Genomic DNA, 21,338 nt, shown 5'->3' with positions numbered 1-21,338 from the left:
AATAAATGGTGCTGGGAAAACTGGAAAGCCACATGCAAAAGAATGAAACTGGACTACAGTCTCTCCCCCTGTACAAAAATTAACTCAAAATGGATCAAAGATCTAAACATAAGACCTGAAACAATTAAGTACATAGAAGAGGACATAGGTACTCAACTCAGGGACCTGGGTTTTAAAGAGCATTTTATGAATTTGACTCCAATGGCAAGAGAAGTGAAGGCAAAAATTAATGAATGGGACTACATCAGACTAAGAAGTTTTTGCTCAGCAAGAGAAACTGATAACAAAATAAACAGAAAGCCAACTAAATGGGAAATGATTTTTTCAAACGACAGCTCAGATAAGGGCCTAATATCCAAAATATACAAAGAACTCATAAAACTCAACAACAAACAAACAAACAATCCAATAAAAAAATGGGAAGAGGATATGAATAGACACTTCTCCCAGGAAGAAATACAAATGGCCAACAGATATATGAAAAGATGCTCATCTTCTTTAGCTATTAGAGAAATGCAAATCAAAACGGCAATGAGATACCACCTCACACCTGTTCGATTAGCTGTTATTAGCAAGTCAGGTAATAGCAAATGTTGGAGAGGCTGTGGAGAAAAAGGAACCCTCATACACTGTTGGTGGGAATGTAAAGTAGTACAACCATTATGGAAGAAAGTATGGTGGTTCCTCAAAAAACTGAAAATAGAACTACCTTATGACCCAGCAATCCCTCTACTGGGTATATATCCCAAAAACTCAGAAACATTGATACGTAAAGACACATGCAGCCCCATGTTTATTGCAGCATTGTTCACAGTGGCCAGGACATGGAAACAACCAAAAAGCCCATCAATAGATGACTGGATAAAGAAGATGTGGCACATATACACTATGGAATACTACTCAGCCATAAGAAATGATGACATCGGAACATTTACAGCAAAATGGTGGGATCTTGATAACATGATACGAAGCGAAATAAGTAAATCAGAAAAAAACAGGAACTGTATTATTCCATACGTAGGTGGAACATAATAGTGAAACTAAGAGACATTTATAAGAGTGTGGTGGTTACGGGGGGGAGGGGGGAATGGGAGAGGGATAGGGGGTGGGGAGGGGCACAAAGAAAACAAGATAGAAGGTGACAGAGGACAATCTGACTTTGGGTGGTGGGTATGCAACATAATTGAACGACAAGATAACCTGGACTTGTTATCTTTGAATATATGTATCCTGATTTATTGATGTCACCCCATTAAAAAAATAAAATTATATATATAAAAAAAAAGAATAATTAAGTGAGGGAGTTAAAAACCTATCAAGTTGTAATGAGGAAGTTATACAGCATTATGATTTTGGTGGGAGAACATTTCAGAGCAATGACAGGCATAGAGTGTGGTCCTAAAGCAGGTGCTTAAGTGCAACTAGAAATGATGACAACGCGGTTAAGTAACTGTGATGTCAGGATATTGGGAGAATACACAATGGTTGCTGAAGATAAAGACAATAAAGATAACAACAGTAGTTGGGAAGAGTAGGAAGGCTTATGCCTGATGACAATATCTAACATAAAAAAGGAGGAATAATTAGGAGGTTAGTAAACACAGGAGCAAAGAAGGGAAGGGTTTAGACATGTGGACTGAAAAGAAAAATTACCCTAATGGTTCATATTGAACCCTCCTCAAATAAATCTGATTTATAAACGATGTGATAATTTAGCTGAAATGCTTTATTTTATAATTGGATAAATTAGGATCCAAAAAGTAGATTTAACATGCTCAGAAATTGTATAGTAGGAACTTGAATTCATATTTCTGGTAGAAAACACAGCTTTCTAAGTAGAACGAATGGAGGAGGGTTTCTTGTCCTAGAAAGAATGAATAAAATAATTTCATCAACTTCTCTACTGTATATTAATTCTCTAGTATATGTTAATAAGACTAGTTGGCAATGCTAAGTAAAAACTAGAAAATCATCAGAAATTAAAAAAATTAAACATATAAATTCTCAGAATAGGTTGCATCTATGCATGTTCTCAACAAAAATCATCCTTTCATTTAATAGAAAGTGGACAAGTATCTTATGACTAGCCCTATATGGAACACTATAAGGAGCTCTACATGGTAAACAAGCCAAAGTAAACACAACGAAAAAATTAAGACAGTCTGGGCTGGGGGGATTTTCACCAGGCCTGTCAGTCACTGCGTGTGACACTGCACACAGTGCAAAGCACAGAACATGGAACCTCTAAAATTAATGATAAGTTCTCAACAAAGGATTCCCTTTATTTGTGTAAGGTCGGTGGATGGGGGCATGGTGACGTAGGGACTCAGACCCGCCCACTTTGGCTAGGACCGCCCACAATCAAGCCCGCCAAAGGAAGATTCCCAGGAACCATTTGGAAAGAAGCGATCTTCTGCCAGCCAGTGAAATTTTACCACGTCATAGTAGCTCCACCTCCCTAGAGGGACCCTTTAAATATCTGCCGCGGTTTAATCTTTGCAACTTCCCTAGCCTCCATTTTCTCCATCTTTCTTTCCTTGGGGCCAGGGAACCTTGCCGGGCAGGGTGTGCGCTCTGTACTCAATAAAGCCGTTTATTATTTCACACTTTGCGGCTCCGAACCCTGTTCCTTCCTTCTCGGCGGGGAAAAATACCTTACAATTTGTTGCTTAGGTGGAAACTCAATCAGGTAAAATTCCTTGAAAATATGATAAAAGGACTTTTCATAGAGAAAAAACATGTGTCTTCGGATAAAAAGACGCTTTTCCTGATATCCCCTATTTTATAATTTGCATAGTTTTACAGTCAAGATTCTTCTCTCAAACCTCATAGGAAATCACTGTCGTTTGAAATTAAACCTCCTTTCATTCATTTATTCCACAAACTATGTATCTTCCATGTACCAGGTGTTATTTTGGGTTCTAAAGAAACAACTGTTAAAAAATAGATGAGTGCTAGCTTCGGCAGCACATATACTAAAATTGGAACGATACAGAGAAGATTAACATGGCCCCTGTGCAAGGATGACACGCAAATTCATGAAGCGTTCCATATTTAAAAAAAAAAATAGATGAAAATCCCTGATTTGTTGGAGCTTACATTTAAGTGGGTGTGGGTAAACATTAAAGGAAAAAAATGAAGGCCCTGGCCGGTTGGCTCAGTGGTAGAGCGTTGGCCTGGCGTGCAGAAGTCCCGGGTTCGATTCCCAGCCAGGGCACACAGGAGAAGCGCCCATCTGCTTCTCCACCCTTCCCCCTCTCCTTCCTCTCTATCTCTCTCTTTCCCTCCCGCAGCCAAGGCTCCATTGGAGCAAAGTTAGCCCAGGCGCTGAGGATGGCTCCATGGCCTCCGCCTCAGGCGCTAGAATGGCTCCAATTGCAGCGGACCAACACCCCAGATGGGGAGCATTACCCCCTGGTGGACATGCCAGGTGGATCCTGTTTGGGCGCAGGCAGGAGTCTGCCTGACTGCCTCCGCCCCCCTTCTCACTTCGGAAAAATACAAAAAAAAAAAAAAAAAAAAAGAAATGGTTTCTGTGATAAAGACAAACTTAAAAATAGGTTTATGAAAAAAAATAGTAATGCTTTGATTAAAATTGCGACAGGATTTAACATAAAGTAACTGATCGGCAAAACTATTTATAGCCCTGGAAGGTTGGCTCAGTGGTAGAGCATCAGCCCAGCATGGTGTGTGAAAGTCCAGGGTTCAATTCCCAGTCAGGGCACACAGGAGAAGCAACCATCTGCTTCTCCATCCCCCCACCCTCTGGCTCACTCTCTGTCCTCCCCACCTGCAGCCATGGCTCAATTGGAACCAGCTGACTCCAGGAGCTGAGGATGTCTCCATGGCCTCCACCTCAGGTGCTAGGAAAAGGCTCCAGTTGCAACGGAGCCATTTATTTCAATAGTCGCAGGTGGGCAGAGCATCACCCCCTAGAGCAGCGGTTCTCAACCTGTGGGTCACGACCCCGGCGGGGGTCGAATGACCAAAACACAGGGGTCGCCTAAAGTCATCAGAAAATACATATTTCCGATGGCTTTAGCCGCTGAGAAGCTGTGCTACCGTCTGCAGCGGTGCTATTCAGCTTGAACGAATGCCGTTATGGACATGCATTCCAAACTGAATGCCTCCGGTCATGCGCAGACCTGATTGCATCATCCCTCCGGGGCCTAAGGGGCGGGGGAAGCCGGGGAATGCTCCATAGTCCATAGCAGCGCATTATGTGTGTCTGGCGCTTGCTGACGTCATCAGTGGGCGGGTGCAGCAAGCACCAGAGGACAGAAGCCTAGGAGGCGGAGAGGCAAGAGGCAGAGAGCCAAGAGAGCCTGCGAGACAGCCTGCTGGTGTAAAAAAGGTTAATAATGTAAAAACAGTACACACACCATACACACAATACTGTGTAAGTGTAAGGTGCTTTGTGTATAATCATTACACAGTACACAAAGCAGTTTATACTTACACAAAGCACCATACATTTACACAGTGTGAACTACATCGGTCTTATACTATAAGAGACCACTATAAGATGTAGTTCACACTGTTCCCCAATGTATAATTATCTCCCATATCTCCCACTATTTTCCCATATTCTGAATGAGGAAACTGCTGAAATCAGCGGTTTCCAGCATTGAATCCGCCTCCTATTGATTTCATTGGGAGTGCGGCGGATTTTGTGGAAGAGAGCTCCCGAAAATCTCGGGTTACCACACAATCCGCTGCAGACTCCTTTTGATTTCAGTAAGAGGTGGAGAAATGACAGTTTCCGACACATTTCTTCCTCTCCTATTCAAGTCAATGGGAGGCCGCAGCAGATTCCGCTCAAATATAGAGCATGGTGCTTAATTTTTTCCACGCTAGAATTTTTCCTAGAGCAGAAAAATTCCAAAGGTGGAATCCGCCACCCCCAATAGACTTCTATAGGAGGCAGATCTTTTACACTGCAGAATCCGCCACCCCCAATAGACTTCTATAGGAGGCAGATCTTTTACACTGCAGAATCCACACAGCAGATTCCTCAGTGTGAGGCCTCTTTCAGTCTATTGGGGGTGGCAGATTCCACCTTTGGAATTTTTCTGCTCTAGGAAAAGTTCTAGCGTGGAAAAAATTAAGCAATATGCTCTATATTTGAGCAGAATCTGCTACGGCCTCCCATTGACTTGAATAGGAGAGAAAGAAATGTGTCGGAACTGCATTTCTGCCGTACAGGAGATCTCTCTTCTGCGGAATCCACGGGTCTTCCATTGAAGTAAATGAGATGTGGATTCCACCGCAGAAACCGCTGCTTTATAGTGTGAAAGAGCCCTGAAAGAAACCATGCTGTGCAGAAACTGCAGTGTATCCTATGACGTAGTTCACACTGTTCTATATAGAAAACTTGCCACTAATCGGGAAAAACAGATCCATTAGTTAAGCAGCTATTTACGGAATGGTAGCCCCAATACACTAGTAAGGAGGTCCATTAGTAATAAATATTTCTCAATATATAATTAAATATTATTTCTGTGATTAATCACTATGTTTAAATTATGTTTGATTTGTAGCAATGAGAATACATAATGCATATCAGGTATTTACATTCCGAATCATAACTGTAGCAAAATTACAGTTATGAAGTAGCCACCAAAATTATTTTTTGGTTTGGGGTCACCACAACATGAGGAACTGTATTGCGGGGTCACGGCATTAGAAAGGTTGAGAACCACTGCCCTAGAGGGCTTGTGGGGTGGATCCCAGTTGAGGTGCATGCAGGAGTCTGTCTCTGCCTTCCCACCTTTCATTAAAATAAAATTTTAAAAAATTATATATAAGCTCAATATTTTAAAATCTTGCAAGATGTGCAAGATAAAATGCACTTGCCCCTCCATAACATCCCTTGTACCTCATACTGAAGATTCATTATGAACTTTGACCAGAGGTTCCCCTGCCCTCTTCTATTCAGATGGGTTTAGCCAATAGTTAGCACCATCAGGAGATCACAGAACAAACAGAGGGTAAGGGAGAATGTTGAGGACAATTTATTCTCCTTGGTTGGTCCCTGCAAGGTCATGTTAAGCTGGATGTATCCCATTACTACAAGGCATATCAATTGTCAGGTTGTCATCTACACACAGACCCCTTTGTCTCCCAAGATCCAAGCATCACTTCCTCCCTTTACCTTTATCCAACCCTAGGTAATAATAGCAGCAGGCTATACTAAGCAGAAGATATTATGTGCATGTTGCAATTTCACTATACTCTGCCCATATCCTTTTATTATAATCTCATCATTTGTCTGTTTCCTGGCAGGAACCTGCCAAATATGTGGAATAAAATCAAACATATTTTCATTTTTATTTGCATAGAAATACCTTTCAAGTCACAGAGAAGTTTTCATGTAATCAAAACCAACTAAAATTCTAATCAAAATCTTCACTTATCTGCACAGTTGAGAAAATTATCAATAAATCTGGCCAAAAAAATGCAATTCAAATAATCCAACCTGACAAAGACTATTCTCTCCACTTACTTACAAGTCTTGAAATAGATTTCTAAATCAAACTGACCTGCTTTTGAAGTCCTGCTCTAACATTCACTTATAGCAAAGTATTTAATTTTGTTTTCTTGACTGTTGTAATCCAGGCACCTGGTACATTGGTGATTTAAGGTCGGTGGATAATGGGGGAAGGTCACGTGGGTTCCCTAGCCAGGAACTTTGGCTAAGACCACCCATAGCCAAGCACACCAAAAGAAACTTCCCAGGAGTCCTTGGGAAAAAAGCAACTGTCAGCCAGTGAGATTTCACCACATCATATTAGCTCGACCACCCTAGGGACCCTTTAAATATCTCCCATGCGAGTCACTCCTTCTGACTCCTCTGATCTCTGTCCCCTGGGACCAGAGGACCTCGTCGGGCGGGATGCGCGCTGTACTCAATAAAGCCTTTTATTATTCCATACTTCGTGGCTCTGGCCCCTTCCTTCTTTCTTGGCGGGGAAAAATATCTTACAGGTGATACAAGTGGATACTTCATAAATATGTGAGACAAACAAACATGAACAAATTTCTGCAGCCCTGAATTTCATTACCTGTAAAATAGGATAATTCTATCTACCTCAAAAAGTTACTTAAAAAAATAAAGAATACATATGCAAAGAACCTAGGTTTAGTAAATATTAGTTCTCTATCCCAACTCAAGTATCTCTAATAATTCAACTCTTTACATGACAGAATGTATCAATATCAGTACTTTTCAATCATTCCCCAACATCAGTAAATACACCTATGCATAACAACACATGACATTAAGGGTCCAACTAAGACTTTCTGTACAAAATTTAAAAACCTATAGTTATAACTTTTAACTGGTAGTTTAATAATACCACTTTTTTACATATACAAAACTTTATGCAAAGCTTGCATAAATGTTCTGTCATGCATTCTAACCCTCAAACTCAGTAAGATTTCTTTCAATAGTCCCTGTCAACCAATTTATCTAAAAACTTTTAATTTTAAAAGCATTTTTAAAATATGAAAGCCACTAGTTTAAGGTTGTATACCTTAAATTCTTTACAAATTTTCACAGAAGATATGATAAAAATGTTTAACAATCCAAGATAAAATCCAGTTCCACTCTGCTTTGGCAAAACAATTAGTCTGTTCTTTTGCTTCAGTCTTAAGAACGTTCTTGAGAATAAGCAACTAGGCTGCTCATATGCTATTCAAACTCACGAAATTCTCCCAACTTTTTATTTTAAAATCTCTTATGAAACATTACTCTCATACCTTTAAAAAGACACTAGGTGGCATTAGAAACATGTTCATCTCACAAAAAAAGACAAGGGGAAAGGAAGCAATTCTCACGTTAATAGACAGTGAATGCACTTAATCTGAACTCCTAAAATTCATCCTAAATTGAATACTTCATTATCTTATATTATTTGTCCTTTCACATATAAATTGTTAATACTTCCTTACATTCCTTTTCATTCTCTGTACTTTCTGGAATTATGGCTTAGCCCACAGCTTCCAAATCATTGGCTACAGTCCTAAAACTGATCTTTACTCTAGATGTCTATTTCTAATTTTTAAAAGAATATCTAACAAATAGATACCCACATGAGACAGAGTGAATTTGGACACCCCTACTTCATACCATATATAAAAATTAACTCAAAATGAATCAATAAAGTAAATGTAAGAACTAAAACCATAAAACTCATAGTAGAAAGAATAGGGGTAAATCTTAAACAATAAATTCTTAAACTTCCTCAAAAACTTTATCAAAGGACATTATAATTACAGTAAAAAGATAATACAGAATGAAAAATGTTTTCAAATTATATATCTGATAAGGGTCTAGTATCTAGAATAAAGAAAGAACACTTACAACTCAACAACAAAGACAAACAACATATTTATTTTTCAATTACAGTTGGTATGCAATATTTTATTAGTTTCAGGTGTACAACCCAGTAATTAGACTGTATAACTTACTAAATAATCATCCCAATAAATCTCATACCCATCTGATGCCATACATAGTTATTACAATATTATTGGCTATATTCCCTGTGCTGTACTTTACATCCCTGTGACTGTTCTGTAACTAGCAATCTGTACTTCTAAATCCCTTCATCTTTTTACCCATTCTTCCCAAACCCCCACTCATCTGGCAACCGTCAAAATGTTCTCTGTGCCTAAGGCTGTTTCTGTTCTGCTTGTTCATTTATTTTGTTTTTTTAGAATCAATTGCTGATAGATATGTATTTATTGCCATTTTATTATTCATTTTTTAAATCATTTTTCTTCTTAAGAAGACCCTTTAACATTTCATATTGGTTTGATAAACTACTTTCAGATTTTTTGTGTCTGGGAAGCTCTGTATCTGTCCTTCGATTCTAAATGATAGCTTTGCTGGGTACAGTAATTTTGGTTTTAACTCCTTGCTTTTCATGACTTTGAATATTTCTTTCTACTCCCTTCTGGCCTGCAGTTTCGGTTGAGAAATCAGCAGATAGTTTTATGGGAGCTCCTTTATAGTTAACTAATGACTTTTTTCTCACTGCCTTTTTTTTTTTTTTTTTTTTTTTTTTTTGTATTTTTCTGAGGTTGGAAACGGGGAGGCAGTCAGACAGACTCCCGCATGCGCCCGACCGGGATTCACCCGGCATGCCCACCAGGGGGCGATGCTCTGCCCATCTGGGGCGTCGCTCTGCCACAATCAGAGCTATTCTAGCGCCTGAGGCAGAGGCCACAGAGCCATCCTCAGCGCCCGGGCAAACTTTGCTCCAATGGAGCCTTGGCTGCAGGAGGGGAAGAGAGAGACAGAGAGGAAGGAGAGGGGGAGGGGTGGAGAAGCAGATGGGCGCTTCTCCTGTGTGCCCTGACCAGGAATTGAACCCGGGACTCCCACACGCCAGGCCAATGCTCTACCACTGAGTCAACCGGCCAGGGCCTTTTCTCACTGCTTTTAAGATTATTTTTGTCTTTAACCTTTGGCATTTTAAGATTTTATTAATTGATTTTTATTTATTGATTTTTATTTTAGAGAGAGAGACAGGGAAAGGAGCAGGAAGCATCAACTTGTATTTGTAGTTGCCTCCTGTATGTGCCTTGACTGGGCAAGCCCAGAGTTTCAAACCAGTGATCTCAGCATTCCAGGTCAACACTTGATCCACTGTGCCACCACAGGTCAGGCTAACCTTTAACATTTTAGTTATGATGTGTCTTGGTGTGGACCCCTTTGGATTCATCTTGTTTGGGTCTCTGTGCTTCCTTGATTTGTATATCTCCTTCATCAGGTTAGGAAAGTTTTCTGTCATTTTTTCAAACAGGTTTCCAATTTCTTGCTCGCTCTCTCCTTCTGCCACTCCCATGATGCAAATGTTGGTATACTGGAAGTTGTCCCAGAGGCTCCTTACACTATCCTCATTGTTTTGGATTCTTTTTCTTATCACTATTATGACTGGCTGTTTTCTGCTTTATCTTCCAAACCCTAATTTGATCCTCTGCTTCATCTACTCCACTGTTGATTCCCTATAATGTAGTCTTCATTTCAGTTCATCAGTTAATATATTCTTCATTTCTGACTTTCTTTTTTAATGTTTTTGTTTCCTATTTTGTGTTGAAGTCCTCACTAGTTCATCTACTCTTCCACTAAGTTCATTAAGCATACTTATAACCAGTGTTTAGAACTCTACCATCTAGTAGATTAGTTGTCTCCATATTGTTTAGTTCTTTTCCTGGATTTTTGCTCCATTCTATCATTTGGACATATTTTGTCTTCTCATTTTGGCAGCCTCCCTGTTATTTTCTATGTACTAAGTAGGGCTCCTACATCTCTACCCAGCCTTGGTAGAGTGGTTTTATGTAGAAGGTGTCTTATAGGTCCATAGGTCCAGCAGCACAGCCTTCCCATTCACCTGAGCTGAGCACTCCAGGTGCACCCCACCCTGTGTGGACTGTGTACACCTCCTATTATAATTAAGCCTTCATTGCATCAACAAGAGGGATTTACCCTCAGCGCTGATTGGCTGAAAGGACTACCTGTGACCACCATGGATGATCAGCTGTGAAGGCCCACTCGGAAAAATAGGACTTACCTCTGGTGCCCATGACTTCACGCCTAAGTGTGTTGCTTATGGTCTGAAGCTGTCCACCTGGTTCACTACAAGGTGCAGTCAAGATCACTCACCACATGTGTTCTCCCCAGGGCTAGCCAGCATGAGCTACAAAGTGACCTACAGATAGCTGCTATTTGTGCTGACCTTAGAGGTGTCCAGGAGAAGCCAAGCTGTGAAACAAGGCTGGATGCCACTAGTGCCAGGCCTGGGGTCACTTAACAAGAGGTACAGGATATGCAAAGGCCAAATGCTACTTGTTTGAGAAATTTTAGGCAAGTCTGAAGCATGAGCCAAGACAAGCCAGCCATATAAAAAAGCCGCTAGAAACAGATTAGGTTGGCCTATGAGTGAGGTGGGGGAAAATTCTCAGGAAATCACCAGGGCTAAACGAATAGCGATAGCTAGGTTGATGGAGACTCGGATATGGCTTCAGCCTGCCAGCTCTGTGGTGCGAGAGCTCAGAAGAGGAATAATGATCTCTGCCAGCACCTCTGTCTGGCAGATAAAGTTGCCCTTCCAACCCTCTCTGGATAATTCAGTTCCTCCTGCTATGTCCCTAGTGTCTTTCAAGCTGCTGCCCCAGTGCTGGAGCTCAGAACAAGTGAGTCCTAGTAAGTCCCTACATGAGCCTGACCTGTGGTGGTGCAGTAGATAAAGCATCGACCTGTAACGCTGAGGTCGCCAGTTCAAAACACTGGGCTTGCCTGGTCAAGTCAAATATGGGAGTTGATGCTTCCTGCTCCTCCCTCCCTCCTCTCTCTGTTTTTCTTCTCTAAAATGAATGAATAAAAATAAAGAAAAAAAGATCAGAGCAGAAATAAATGGAAAAAAAAAAGTCCCTACATGAGCCCTTTAAGAGGAAAGAATAGGACTCCAGGTATTCAACCACAATCCCTGCTGGTTTTTACAGCCAGTAGTAATGGGAACTCTTTTCTTTCCAGCACTGAAACCCTGGGTAGGGGCTTCTGAAGTGGGGCTGGGAATCCTTGCTAATCGGGGCAAACTCCTCAACTGATATATTCCTCCCAATTTTTAACTGCCACACATGGGTGTGAGACTAGCATGTTCCTCATCTCTGCCCTTCTACCAGTCTCAATGTGGCTTTTTTTTTTTTTTTTTTTTACAGAGACAGAGAGTCAGAGAAAGAGATAGATAGGGACAGACAGACAGGAACGGAGAGAGATGAGAAGCATCAATCATTAGTTTTTCATTGCGCATTAGAACACCTTAGTTGTTCATTGATTGCTTTCTCATATGTGCCTTGACCATGGGCCTTCAGCAGACCGAGTAACCCCTTGGCCCGAGCCAGCGACTGGTGAGCTTTTGCTCAAACCAGATGAGCCCACACTCAAGATGGAGACCTTGGGGTCTCAAACCTGGGTCCTCCGCATCCCAGTCCGACGCTCTATTGACTGCGCCACCGCCTGGTCAGGCTGGCTTCTTCTTTATATTCTTAGTTGTAGGACATTTGTTCAGCTAGATTTCAGGCAGTTCTGAATGACAGCTGTTCTATAGTTTGAAATTCTGATGTGGTTGTGGGAGGATGCAAGTACCACATTTACCTACACCACTCTCTTGATCAGAAGCCCCAAAAATCAAAACAACATCTCTTTGGGGTTTTTTTTGTTTGTTTTTTTGTTTTGAGTGAGAGGAGGGGAGACAGAGAGACTCCGGAATGCACCCTGACTGGGATCCACCCAGTAACCCCTGCCTGGGGCCGATGCTTGCAACTGAGCTACTTTTAGCATCTGAGGTGGAGGTTCCACAGAGCCATTCTCAGTGATCACTCAAATAAATTGAGCCATGGCTGTGGGAAAGGAAGAGAGAAAGAGAGAGAAAAGAAGGAAAGAAGAAGCAGATGATTGCCTCTCCTGTGTGCCCTAACTGGGAATCGTACCCAGGACATCCACATGCTAGGCCAACGCTCTACCACTGAGCAAACTGGCCAAGGCCAACAACAATATTTTTAAATTGGCAAATGACATATGTATTATATATGTCCTTGGAACAGACATTTGTTTGAAGAAGATATATAAATAGCAGGGAGGAAAAAGCACATAAAAGATGCTCAACATTATTATTCATTAAAGAAATGCAAATCAAAACCATAAGATTCCTGACCAGGTGGTGACGCAGTGGTTAGAGCGTTGGCCTAGGGTGCAGAGGACCCATGTTCAAAACCCCAAGGTCACCAGCTCGAGCACGGGTTCATCTGGCTTGAGTGTGTACTCACCAGCTTGAGTGCAGGGTCACTGGCTTAAGCATGAGATGATAGACATGAGGTTAGTTTTTGTATATAGCACGAGGTAAGGGTCAAAGTTCATTGTTTTTATGTGAATCTTTCAAGCATCAATTGTTGAAAAGACTATCTTTTCCCATCAAATTACTTTGGCACATCTGTCTGTTTCTAGACTTTCTATTCTGTTCCAGTAATCTATGTATGTGTTGATCCTTATACCAGTATCACACTGTCATGATAACTGTACCTTTACAGAAAGTTTTAAAATTGGGTGGAGTGATTCCTCCATCTTTTATCTTGTTTTTCAATATTGTTTTAGTTTATCTAGGCCATTTTCACTTCTTTATAAATCTGAAATCATCTTGCCACTTTCTAAAAGAACTGCTCAGGTTTTAATTGGGATTGCACTGATCTATAAATCAATAGAAAGAAATGATATTGAGCCTTAATGATATTGAGTCTTCCCATCCATGTATATAATTGCTCCATTTGTTTAAGTCTTCAATTTCTCAGTAATATTTTACAGTTTCAAATGTACTAGTCTTGCAAATAATTTCTTAAATTTGTCTCTAATTATTTACTATTTTTAGGCTATTGTAAACAGTAATATTTTTAAACTTCAATTTTTAATTGTTCATTGTTAGTATAGAGAAAATATAATTGATTTTCACTCATTTTTTTGTATATTGATTTTTGTAGAAAACATCATTAAGAAAATGAACATGTGAACCAGATGAGGATAAAATATTTAGAAAGCACACATTTTGATATATAACTTTAATCCAGAATATGCAAAAAACTTTTTTTTGGACTTTAAGAAAGAAGAGTGAGGGAGAGGGAGCTAGAAGTATCAACTCATAGTTGCTTCACTTAGTTGTTCATTGCTTGCTGTTGCTTGTTGTATGTGGTTTGACCATGTAAGCCCATGGTTTCACACTGGCGACCTCAGAGTTCTAGGTCGACTTTTTATCCACTGCACCATCACAGGTCAAGCCTACAAAAAACTCTTAACACTCAACAATAGCATGACAACCTAAATATTTTTAAAGAGAGAGAGAAAGACAGGGCAGAAAAGAAGAAAGAGAGAAGGGGGCCTTGGCCAGTTGCCTCAGCATTAGAGTATTGGCCTTACATGTGGAAGTCCCAGGTTCGATTCCCAGTCACGGAACACAGGAGATGTGACCATCTGCTTCTCTACCCCTACCCCTTCTCTCTCCATCTTCTCCTCCCACAGCCATGGCTTGAATAGTTCAAGCAAGTTGATCCCGGGTAGTGAGGACAACTCCATGGCCTTGCCTCAGGTGCTAAAATAGCTCGGCTGCCAAGCAATGGAGATGTGGTCCCAGATGTGGTCCCTTCTACAGAGCATCGCCCTGTAGAAGGCTTGTTGGGAGAATCCCAGTCGTGGTGCATGTGGGAACATGTATCTCAGTCTCCCCACGTCTCACTTTAAAAAAAAAATCTCTTTGGCCTGACCAGGTGGTGGCGCAGTGGATAGAGCGTTGGACTGGGATGTGGAGGTCCCAGGTTCGAGACCCCGAGGTCGCCAGCTTGAGCACTAGCTCATCTGCTTTGAGCAAAGCTCATCAGCTTGGATCCAAGGTCGCTGGCTCGAGCAACGGGTCACTCAGTCTGCTGTAGCCCCCTGGTCGAGGCACATCTGAGAAATCAATCAATGAACAACTAAGGAACTGCAATGAAGAATTGATGTTTCTCATCTCTCTCCCTTCCTCTCTGTTTGTCCCTATCTGTCCCTCTCTCTCTCTTTTTTTTTTTTTTTTTGTATTTTTCTGAAGTTGGAAACGGGGAGGCAGTCAGACAGACTCCCACATGCGCCCGATCGGGATCCACCCGGCATGCCCACCAGGGGGCGATGCTCTGCCCATCTGGGCCATTGCCCTGTTACAACCAGAGCCATTCTAGCACCTGAGGTGGAGGCCATGGAGCCATCCTTAGCGCCCAGGTCAACTTTTGCTCCAATGGAGTCTTGGCTGCAGGAGGGGAAAAGAGATGTAGAGAGAAAAGAGAGGGGAAAGGGTGAAGAAGCAGATGGGCACTTCTCCTGTGTGCCCTGGCCGAGAATCAAACCCAGAACTTCCACACGCTGGGCCGAGGCTCTACCACTGAACCAACAGTCCAGGGCCTCCCTTCCCTTTAACATTTCTAATAATGCCAATTTACTGGTGATGAACTACTTTAGCTTTGGCTTGTCTGGGAAAATCTTCATCTCTCCTTCAATTCTGAATGATAACCTTGCTAGGTAAAGTACCCTTGGTTGTAGGTTTCTTTTCCTACCACCATGTTGAATATGTCATGCCACTCCCTTCTGGCGTGCTAAGTTTCTGTTGAAAAGTCAGCTGACAGTCTTATGGGAATTCCCTTGTATGCAACTAGTTGTTTTTCTATTTCTGATTTTAAGATTCTCTCTATTTAACTTTTAACAATTTAATTATAATGTGTCTTGGTGTGGATCTTTTCCGATTCATCTTGTTTGGGACTCCTTGTGCTTCCTGGACTTGGATGTCTGTTTCCTCGATTAGCTTAGGAAAGTTGTCAGTGATTATTTCTTCAAATAAGTTTTCTGTCCCTTTCTTTCTCTCTCGTCTCCTTCTGAGACCCCTATTATTCAAATGTTAGTATACTTATGTTGTCCCAAAGGGTCCTTATGCTATCTTCAATCTATTTAATTCTTTTTTTTTTTTTTTTTGATCTTCCTGTTGGGTATTTTCCACTATCTTGTTGTCCTGATTGCTGATTCATTCTTCTGTGTCATCTAATATGCTGGTGATTTCCTCCAGTATGTTCTTCTCCCTTTTTTCTTTTTATTCTGTTTTTTGGGGGTTTTTTAGGTGAGAGCAAGGGAGATAGGAGATAGTGAGTAGACTCCCACATGCACCCCAACCAGGATCTACCCAGCAACTTCACCTTGGGCCAATGCTCAACTACTGAGCTATTTTTAGCACCTGAGACTGATGCACTCCAATAGAGCTTTCCTCAGCACCCAGGACCAACACTTGAACCAACTGAGCCACTGGCTTCAAGAGCAGAAGAGAGAAAAGGGAGAATGAGGGGGAAGAGGCAGATATTCACTTCTCCTGTGTGCCCTGACCAGGAATTGAACCCAAGACGTCCATACACCAGGCCAACGCTCTATCAACTGAGCAACTAGGCAGGGCCCCAGTGTATTTTTTTATATCAGTTGTTAAATTCTTCACTTCTTTTTTTTTTTTTTTTTCTGAAGTGAGAAGCAAGGAGGCAGAGAGACAGATACCCACATGCGTCTGACCAGGATCCACCCAACATACCCACTAGGGGGCGATGCTCTGCCCATCTGGGCCACTGCTCTGTTGCAACCAGAGCCATTCTAGCACCTGAGGCAGAGGCCATGGAGCCATCTTCAGAACCCGGGCCAACTTTGCTCCAATAGAGCCTTGGCTACAGGAGGAGAAGAGACAGAGAGAGAGTAGAGGGGGAAGGGTGGAGAAGTAGATAAGTGTTTCTCCTATGTGCCTTGGCTGAGAATTGAACCCAGGACTTCCACACACTGGGCTAACACTCTACCCTTGAGCTAGCCGGTCAGGGAAAATAAATTCTTCACTTCTGATAGGTCCTTTTTTGTCATTTTTATCTCCTTGAAGTTCTCATTGAGTTTATCCATTTGTTCACAGAGTTCAATAGTATCCTTATGACTATTGCTTTGAACTCTTAATCTAGTAGACATTTTACTTCAGTTTCATTTAGTTCTTTTTCTGGGGTTTTGTCCTGTTTTGTTGTTTAGAACATATTTTCTTTTACCTGATTGTTTCTAGTATTAGATAGTTAGGCTAAATCTCCTGGTCTTGAAAAGTGGCCTATTTAGAAGGTATCCTGTGGAGCCTAGTGGTGGAATCCACTTTGTCAACAGAGCCAGGTGCTCCAGAGGTGTTCCCTGGGTAGACTAGTTTGGCATCCTTCTGTGTGTGAGCCATAATTTTTATGAACACACTGGCAAGTGGGGCTGGTCCCTGGCCCACTGGCTGTCAGGCCTGTACACAACTGTCACAGGCTCACTGGTATGCAGAGCAGGCTTTTGATGTGGCTGGCTGCAAGGCTCAGCCACACTACAGACACACTAGTGTGTGCTGGTGCTGACTAAGGCTACCCACTGGGTATGGCAAAACAAGACTCACTTTGGAGGGGTGCTAGCCTGGATGGGTCCTCTGGAAAATGCCATGGTGGGATGAACAGTGTTAGCAAGGTTAATAGAGAGTGTTAGAAATAGTGCCTGCAGTGTCAGATCAGCCAGATCAGTGGTCCCCAACCCCCGGGCTGCAGACCAGTACCGGTCTGTGGGCCATTTGGTACCAGACCGCAGAGAAAGAATAAACAACTTACATTATTTCCGCTTTATTTATATTTATGTCTGAACGATGTTTTATTTTTTTAAAATGACCAGATTCCCTCTGTTACATCTGTCTAAGACTCACCCTTGACGCTTGTCTCGGTCATGTGATATATTTATCCATCCCACCCTAAAGGCCGGTCCGTGAAAATATTTTCTGACATTAAACTGGTCCGTGGCCCAAAAAAGGTTGGGGACCACTGAGCTAGACTATAGAAAGGGGGGGGAGGAGGAATGGCACACGCCAGCACCTCTCAGAAGAAAGTTTCAACAAATCCATGTCCCTCCAGCACACACCCTAAAATTAGTCAATGCATCACCTTCATGTATGACATAGGTGCTTTTCAAACTGCTGCCTCTGTCCCAGGACTCAGAAAGAATGCAGCCTGGGTTTCCTACAGCCCTTTGGCTCTCCCAGACATAAGCCTCACTGGTTTTCAAAGCCAAATGTTATGGGCACTACTCTTCCTAAAATTTTAGGTCTACCAGGCTAGGGCTCGGACGCCTCACTCTTCAGGGATGACCTCTGCAGTTATGATATCTCTCCCACTTGTGAGTCACTCCCCCATATCAGTGGAATTCTTTCAGCAACAAAAAGAATACATAAAATAACATGAATGAATCTCAAAACCATTATGTTAGGTAAAAGAAGTGAGACACAAAAGATTATATACTGTATAATTCCATTTATATGAAATTCTGGAAAAGACAAAAACCAGAATGAGAGAAAGCAAATCAGTGGTTCACAAGAGAGCTGGGGTGTGGGGGGGAAAAGAGACTGCCTAAAGAACATGGGAACATTTCAGGGTAACAGAAATTTCTTTTCTGTATCTCTTTCATGACTGTGATGGTCATGACACAATTGCATCCATCTGTCAAAACTCATCCAAACTGCACACTTAAAATGGATAAACTTTATTCCTTACAAATTATACTTCAATAAACCTGATTAAGATATAGATATAGATATGTTCAAGTTTCACAGTAGAAAATGCAAATTTATAGCTATAGAAAGGTAAAACTGAAAGGGGAAGTTGCTGAATTTGGAATTTCTTTATAACACAGAGATAGGCAAAACAAATTCTATGGGTATTTTCTCGTTGAAGTTATATGTGGAAATTAAAAAATAATCAGAAGTTAAGAATGATAGGAAAAGGTTCTAAATCTTAGATTTTTAATTACAGTGTCTGTCATCTATTGCGGGGGTTAGGTTCCAGAGCTCCCCACGATACTCAAAAATCCACAAAGTAGCCTGACCAGGCGGTGGTGCAGTGGATAGAGGGTCGGACTGGGATGCGGAAGACCCAGATTCAAGACCCCCAGGGCGCCAGCTTGAGCGAGGGCTCATCTGGTTTGAGCAAAAGCTCACCAGCTTGAACCCAAGGTCGCTGGCTCAAGCAAGGGGTTACTCAATCTGCTGAAGGCCTGCGGTCAAGGCACTTATGAGAAAGCAATTAATGAACAATTAAGGTGTTGCAATGCGCAACAAAAAACTAATGACTGATGTTTCTCATCTCTCTGTTCCTGTCTGTCTGTCCCTGTCTATCCCTCCCTCTGACTCTCTCTTTGTCTCTGTAAAAAAAAAAAAAAAAACCACAAAGTAGTGATCTTATATTTTATTATTTATATATATATATATTTTTTTTTTAAGGCTTTATAAACCCTCCCCACACTCTTATAAACCTTTCCCACAGTTATAACCTTTCTTACATTCTTATGAACACTTCCTATGCTCTTAAACACTTTCTATGCTCTTAAACCTACGTAATTTTAACATATAAAATTCTATATGGGTACTCACCAGTAGTATTTTATTTCAATTTAGTATTCTTTTAATATGTTTTAATTAATAATTTTTTATTGTTTTCTATTTTTTAGGCTAGAAAATGCTTATTTTACCACAAAAATAATTAAAATAAAAAATATATAAAAATACCTATATACCACAAAATTTGATCTATACAATTTAAAAATCCGCGATACAGTGAAACCACAAAAAGCGAACCGCAATATGGCAAGGGATGACTATATTTTAAAAGCATATATGTCATCTCAAAAAAGTTCTTTAGGCCCTGGCCGGTTGGCTCAGCGGTAGAGCGTCAGCCTGGCGTGCAGGGGACCCGGGTTTGATTCCCGGCCAGGGCACATAGGAGAAGCGCCCGTTTGCTTCTCCACCCCTCCCCTCCTTCCTCTCTGTCTCTCTCTTCCCCTCCCGCAGCCAAGGCTCCATTGGAGCAAAGATGGCCCTGGCGCTGGGGATGGCTCCTTGGCCTCTGCCCCAGGCGCTAGAGTGGCTCTGGTCGCGACAGAGTGACGCCCCGGAGGGGCAGAGCATCACCCCCTGGTGGGCAGAGCTTCGCCCCTGGTGGGCGTGCCGGGTGGATCCCGGTCGGGCACATGCGGGAGTCTGTCTGTCTCTCCCCGTTTCCAGCTTCAGAAAAATACAAAAATAAAAAAAATAAAATAAATAAAAAAAAAGTTCTTTAAATATTAAATCAAAAATATAATAATAAGACCTGGCCAGTTGGCTCAGCGGTAGAGAGTTGGCCCGGCCTGTGGAAGTCCCACGTTCGATTCCCGGTCAGGGCACACAGAAGAAGCGCCCATCTGCTTCTCCACCCCTCTCTCTCTCCTTCCTCTCTATCTCTCTCTTCCCCTCCCGCAGCCAAGGCTCCATTGGAGCAAAGTTAGCCCCAGGCACTGAGGGTGGCTCCATGGCCTCCACCACAGGTGCTAGAATGGCTCCAGCCAAAATGAAGCAACACCCCAGCTGGACGGAGCATCGCCCTCTGGTGGGCATGCCGGGTGGATCCCGGTTGGGCACATGCGGGAGTCTGTCTCCCTACTTCTCACTTCAGAAAAAACAAAAAAAAAACCAAAAAGTTGGGGCTCTGGCTGGATAGCTCAGTTGGTAAGAGCACTGTCCTGAAGCACAGAGGTTGTCGGTTCAATCCCTCATCAGGGTACATACTGAAATAGATCCTTGTTTCTCTCTCTTGCTCATTTGTTCCCTTCCTCTCTCTCTAAAATCGATTTTTTTAAAAATAGTTGGGGGAGGAGGTAAGTTTCACAAATGATCCTTATTTTCTCTGTGGCCTAAGAATTACAAACTTCATGTCATATAAAAAATATTTTGGCCCAGAAATTAACTTTCTACCTATTGTAAGATGACTTCTTATCCTATTTCAACTTCCCAGAATGGACAAATAAACAAAGCTTTCTACTCCATATATGCCAACCCAAAAGATTTATACTCCCAGAGAGTAGATAAGATTATATTTTAATGGGAACAAGTTTCTGTTATCGTACACTACAAATTACTAGTGTGCCTTGTTCTATGATAGAAGGAAGACTGTGAGATTAGCAGAAAGTCAATGAGTGTCATAAGTAAAGAGGCAGGACCACTGAGGGTAAAAGGGTACAAGATGCAATCACAAGCAGAAAACAACCTGCCCAGACTACACAATTTAGTCTTTGTTAGGTCCTATCACACAAAGCCTAGACAAAGAAAAGGCTCAGTCTCTCATTCAATATATACTGAAATTCTTACTGTGTGCAAAACACCTTCCCTATCCTCAAGTACTAAATATGTTCATCACAGAGCTCTACACAGAAGCAACATAACTTGACATGATTTAGAATCATTTCTAAAAGAAAACTCTTTCCAAGGAAATGTATTTATTAAAGTTACAACCATATTGAATCTTTCTCATAAACTCTCAGTATATAATTAGCATAATTATGTACTAAACACATATAAGAGACATATAATGAGTACATATAATGGCAGGATAATAGAATAATCAGAATAAATTCAATTAAATTCCATGCTTTTTCTGTTTTTCATTTTGAGAAAATAAACTACCTAAATAATAAAAAGGAAACCCATAGCATGACAATGACAAATGACAATCAAGGACTTATTTATAAAGCAAGCGATCATCTTTATTAACACTTACCAAGCCAGCAGTAAGAGAAGGTGCAGACTGTCCAAGGGACTGGTTCCTCATTCGAACCAGGTTTGATGCTTCTCCTGAAGACTGCCAAGTCACCTGTCCCACACTACTATGTACACTGCTGGACAAAGGGAGCAGCTGCTTACCTTCAAACACAAGGT

At 41.5% G+C, this 21,338-nt stretch overlaps 1 protein-coding gene and 1 non-coding gene across 6 annotated transcripts in view; one reads left to right on the top strand and one right to left on the bottom strand.

The window, feature by feature from the left end:
* Nucleotides 1-21,338, bottom strand: part of MAST2 (microtubule associated serine/threonine kinase 2) — a 219,649-nt gene that overhangs the window by 148,181 nt on the left and 50,130 nt on the right. For all 5 annotated transcript variants that reach the window (XM_066376120.1, XM_066376111.1, XM_066376114.1 and 2 more), the window contains exon 3: nucleotides 21,181-21,323. In XM_066376120.1, the coding sequence (XP_066232217.1) occupies nucleotides 21,181-21,323 (143 nt within the window). The remainder of the gene's footprint in view (nucleotides 1-21,180; nucleotides 21,324-21,338) is intronic.
* On the top strand, nucleotides 2,952-3,058 carry LOC136401906 (U6 spliceosomal RNA). Its single transcript, XR_010750830.1, has one exon. It is a non-coding gene; the product is annotated as a U6 spliceosomal RNA (small nuclear RNA).

This window comes from Saccopteryx leptura, chromosome 3, assembly GCF_036850995.1.
Source record: "Saccopteryx leptura isolate mSacLep1 chromosome 3, mSacLep1_pri_phased_curated, whole genome shotgun sequence".
Classification (NCBI taxonomy): Eukaryota; Metazoa; Chordata; class Mammalia; order Chiroptera; family Emballonuridae; genus Saccopteryx; species Saccopteryx leptura.
Note: the sequence above shows the minus strand (reverse complement) of the source record. Positions and strands in the feature narration are given on the sequence as shown.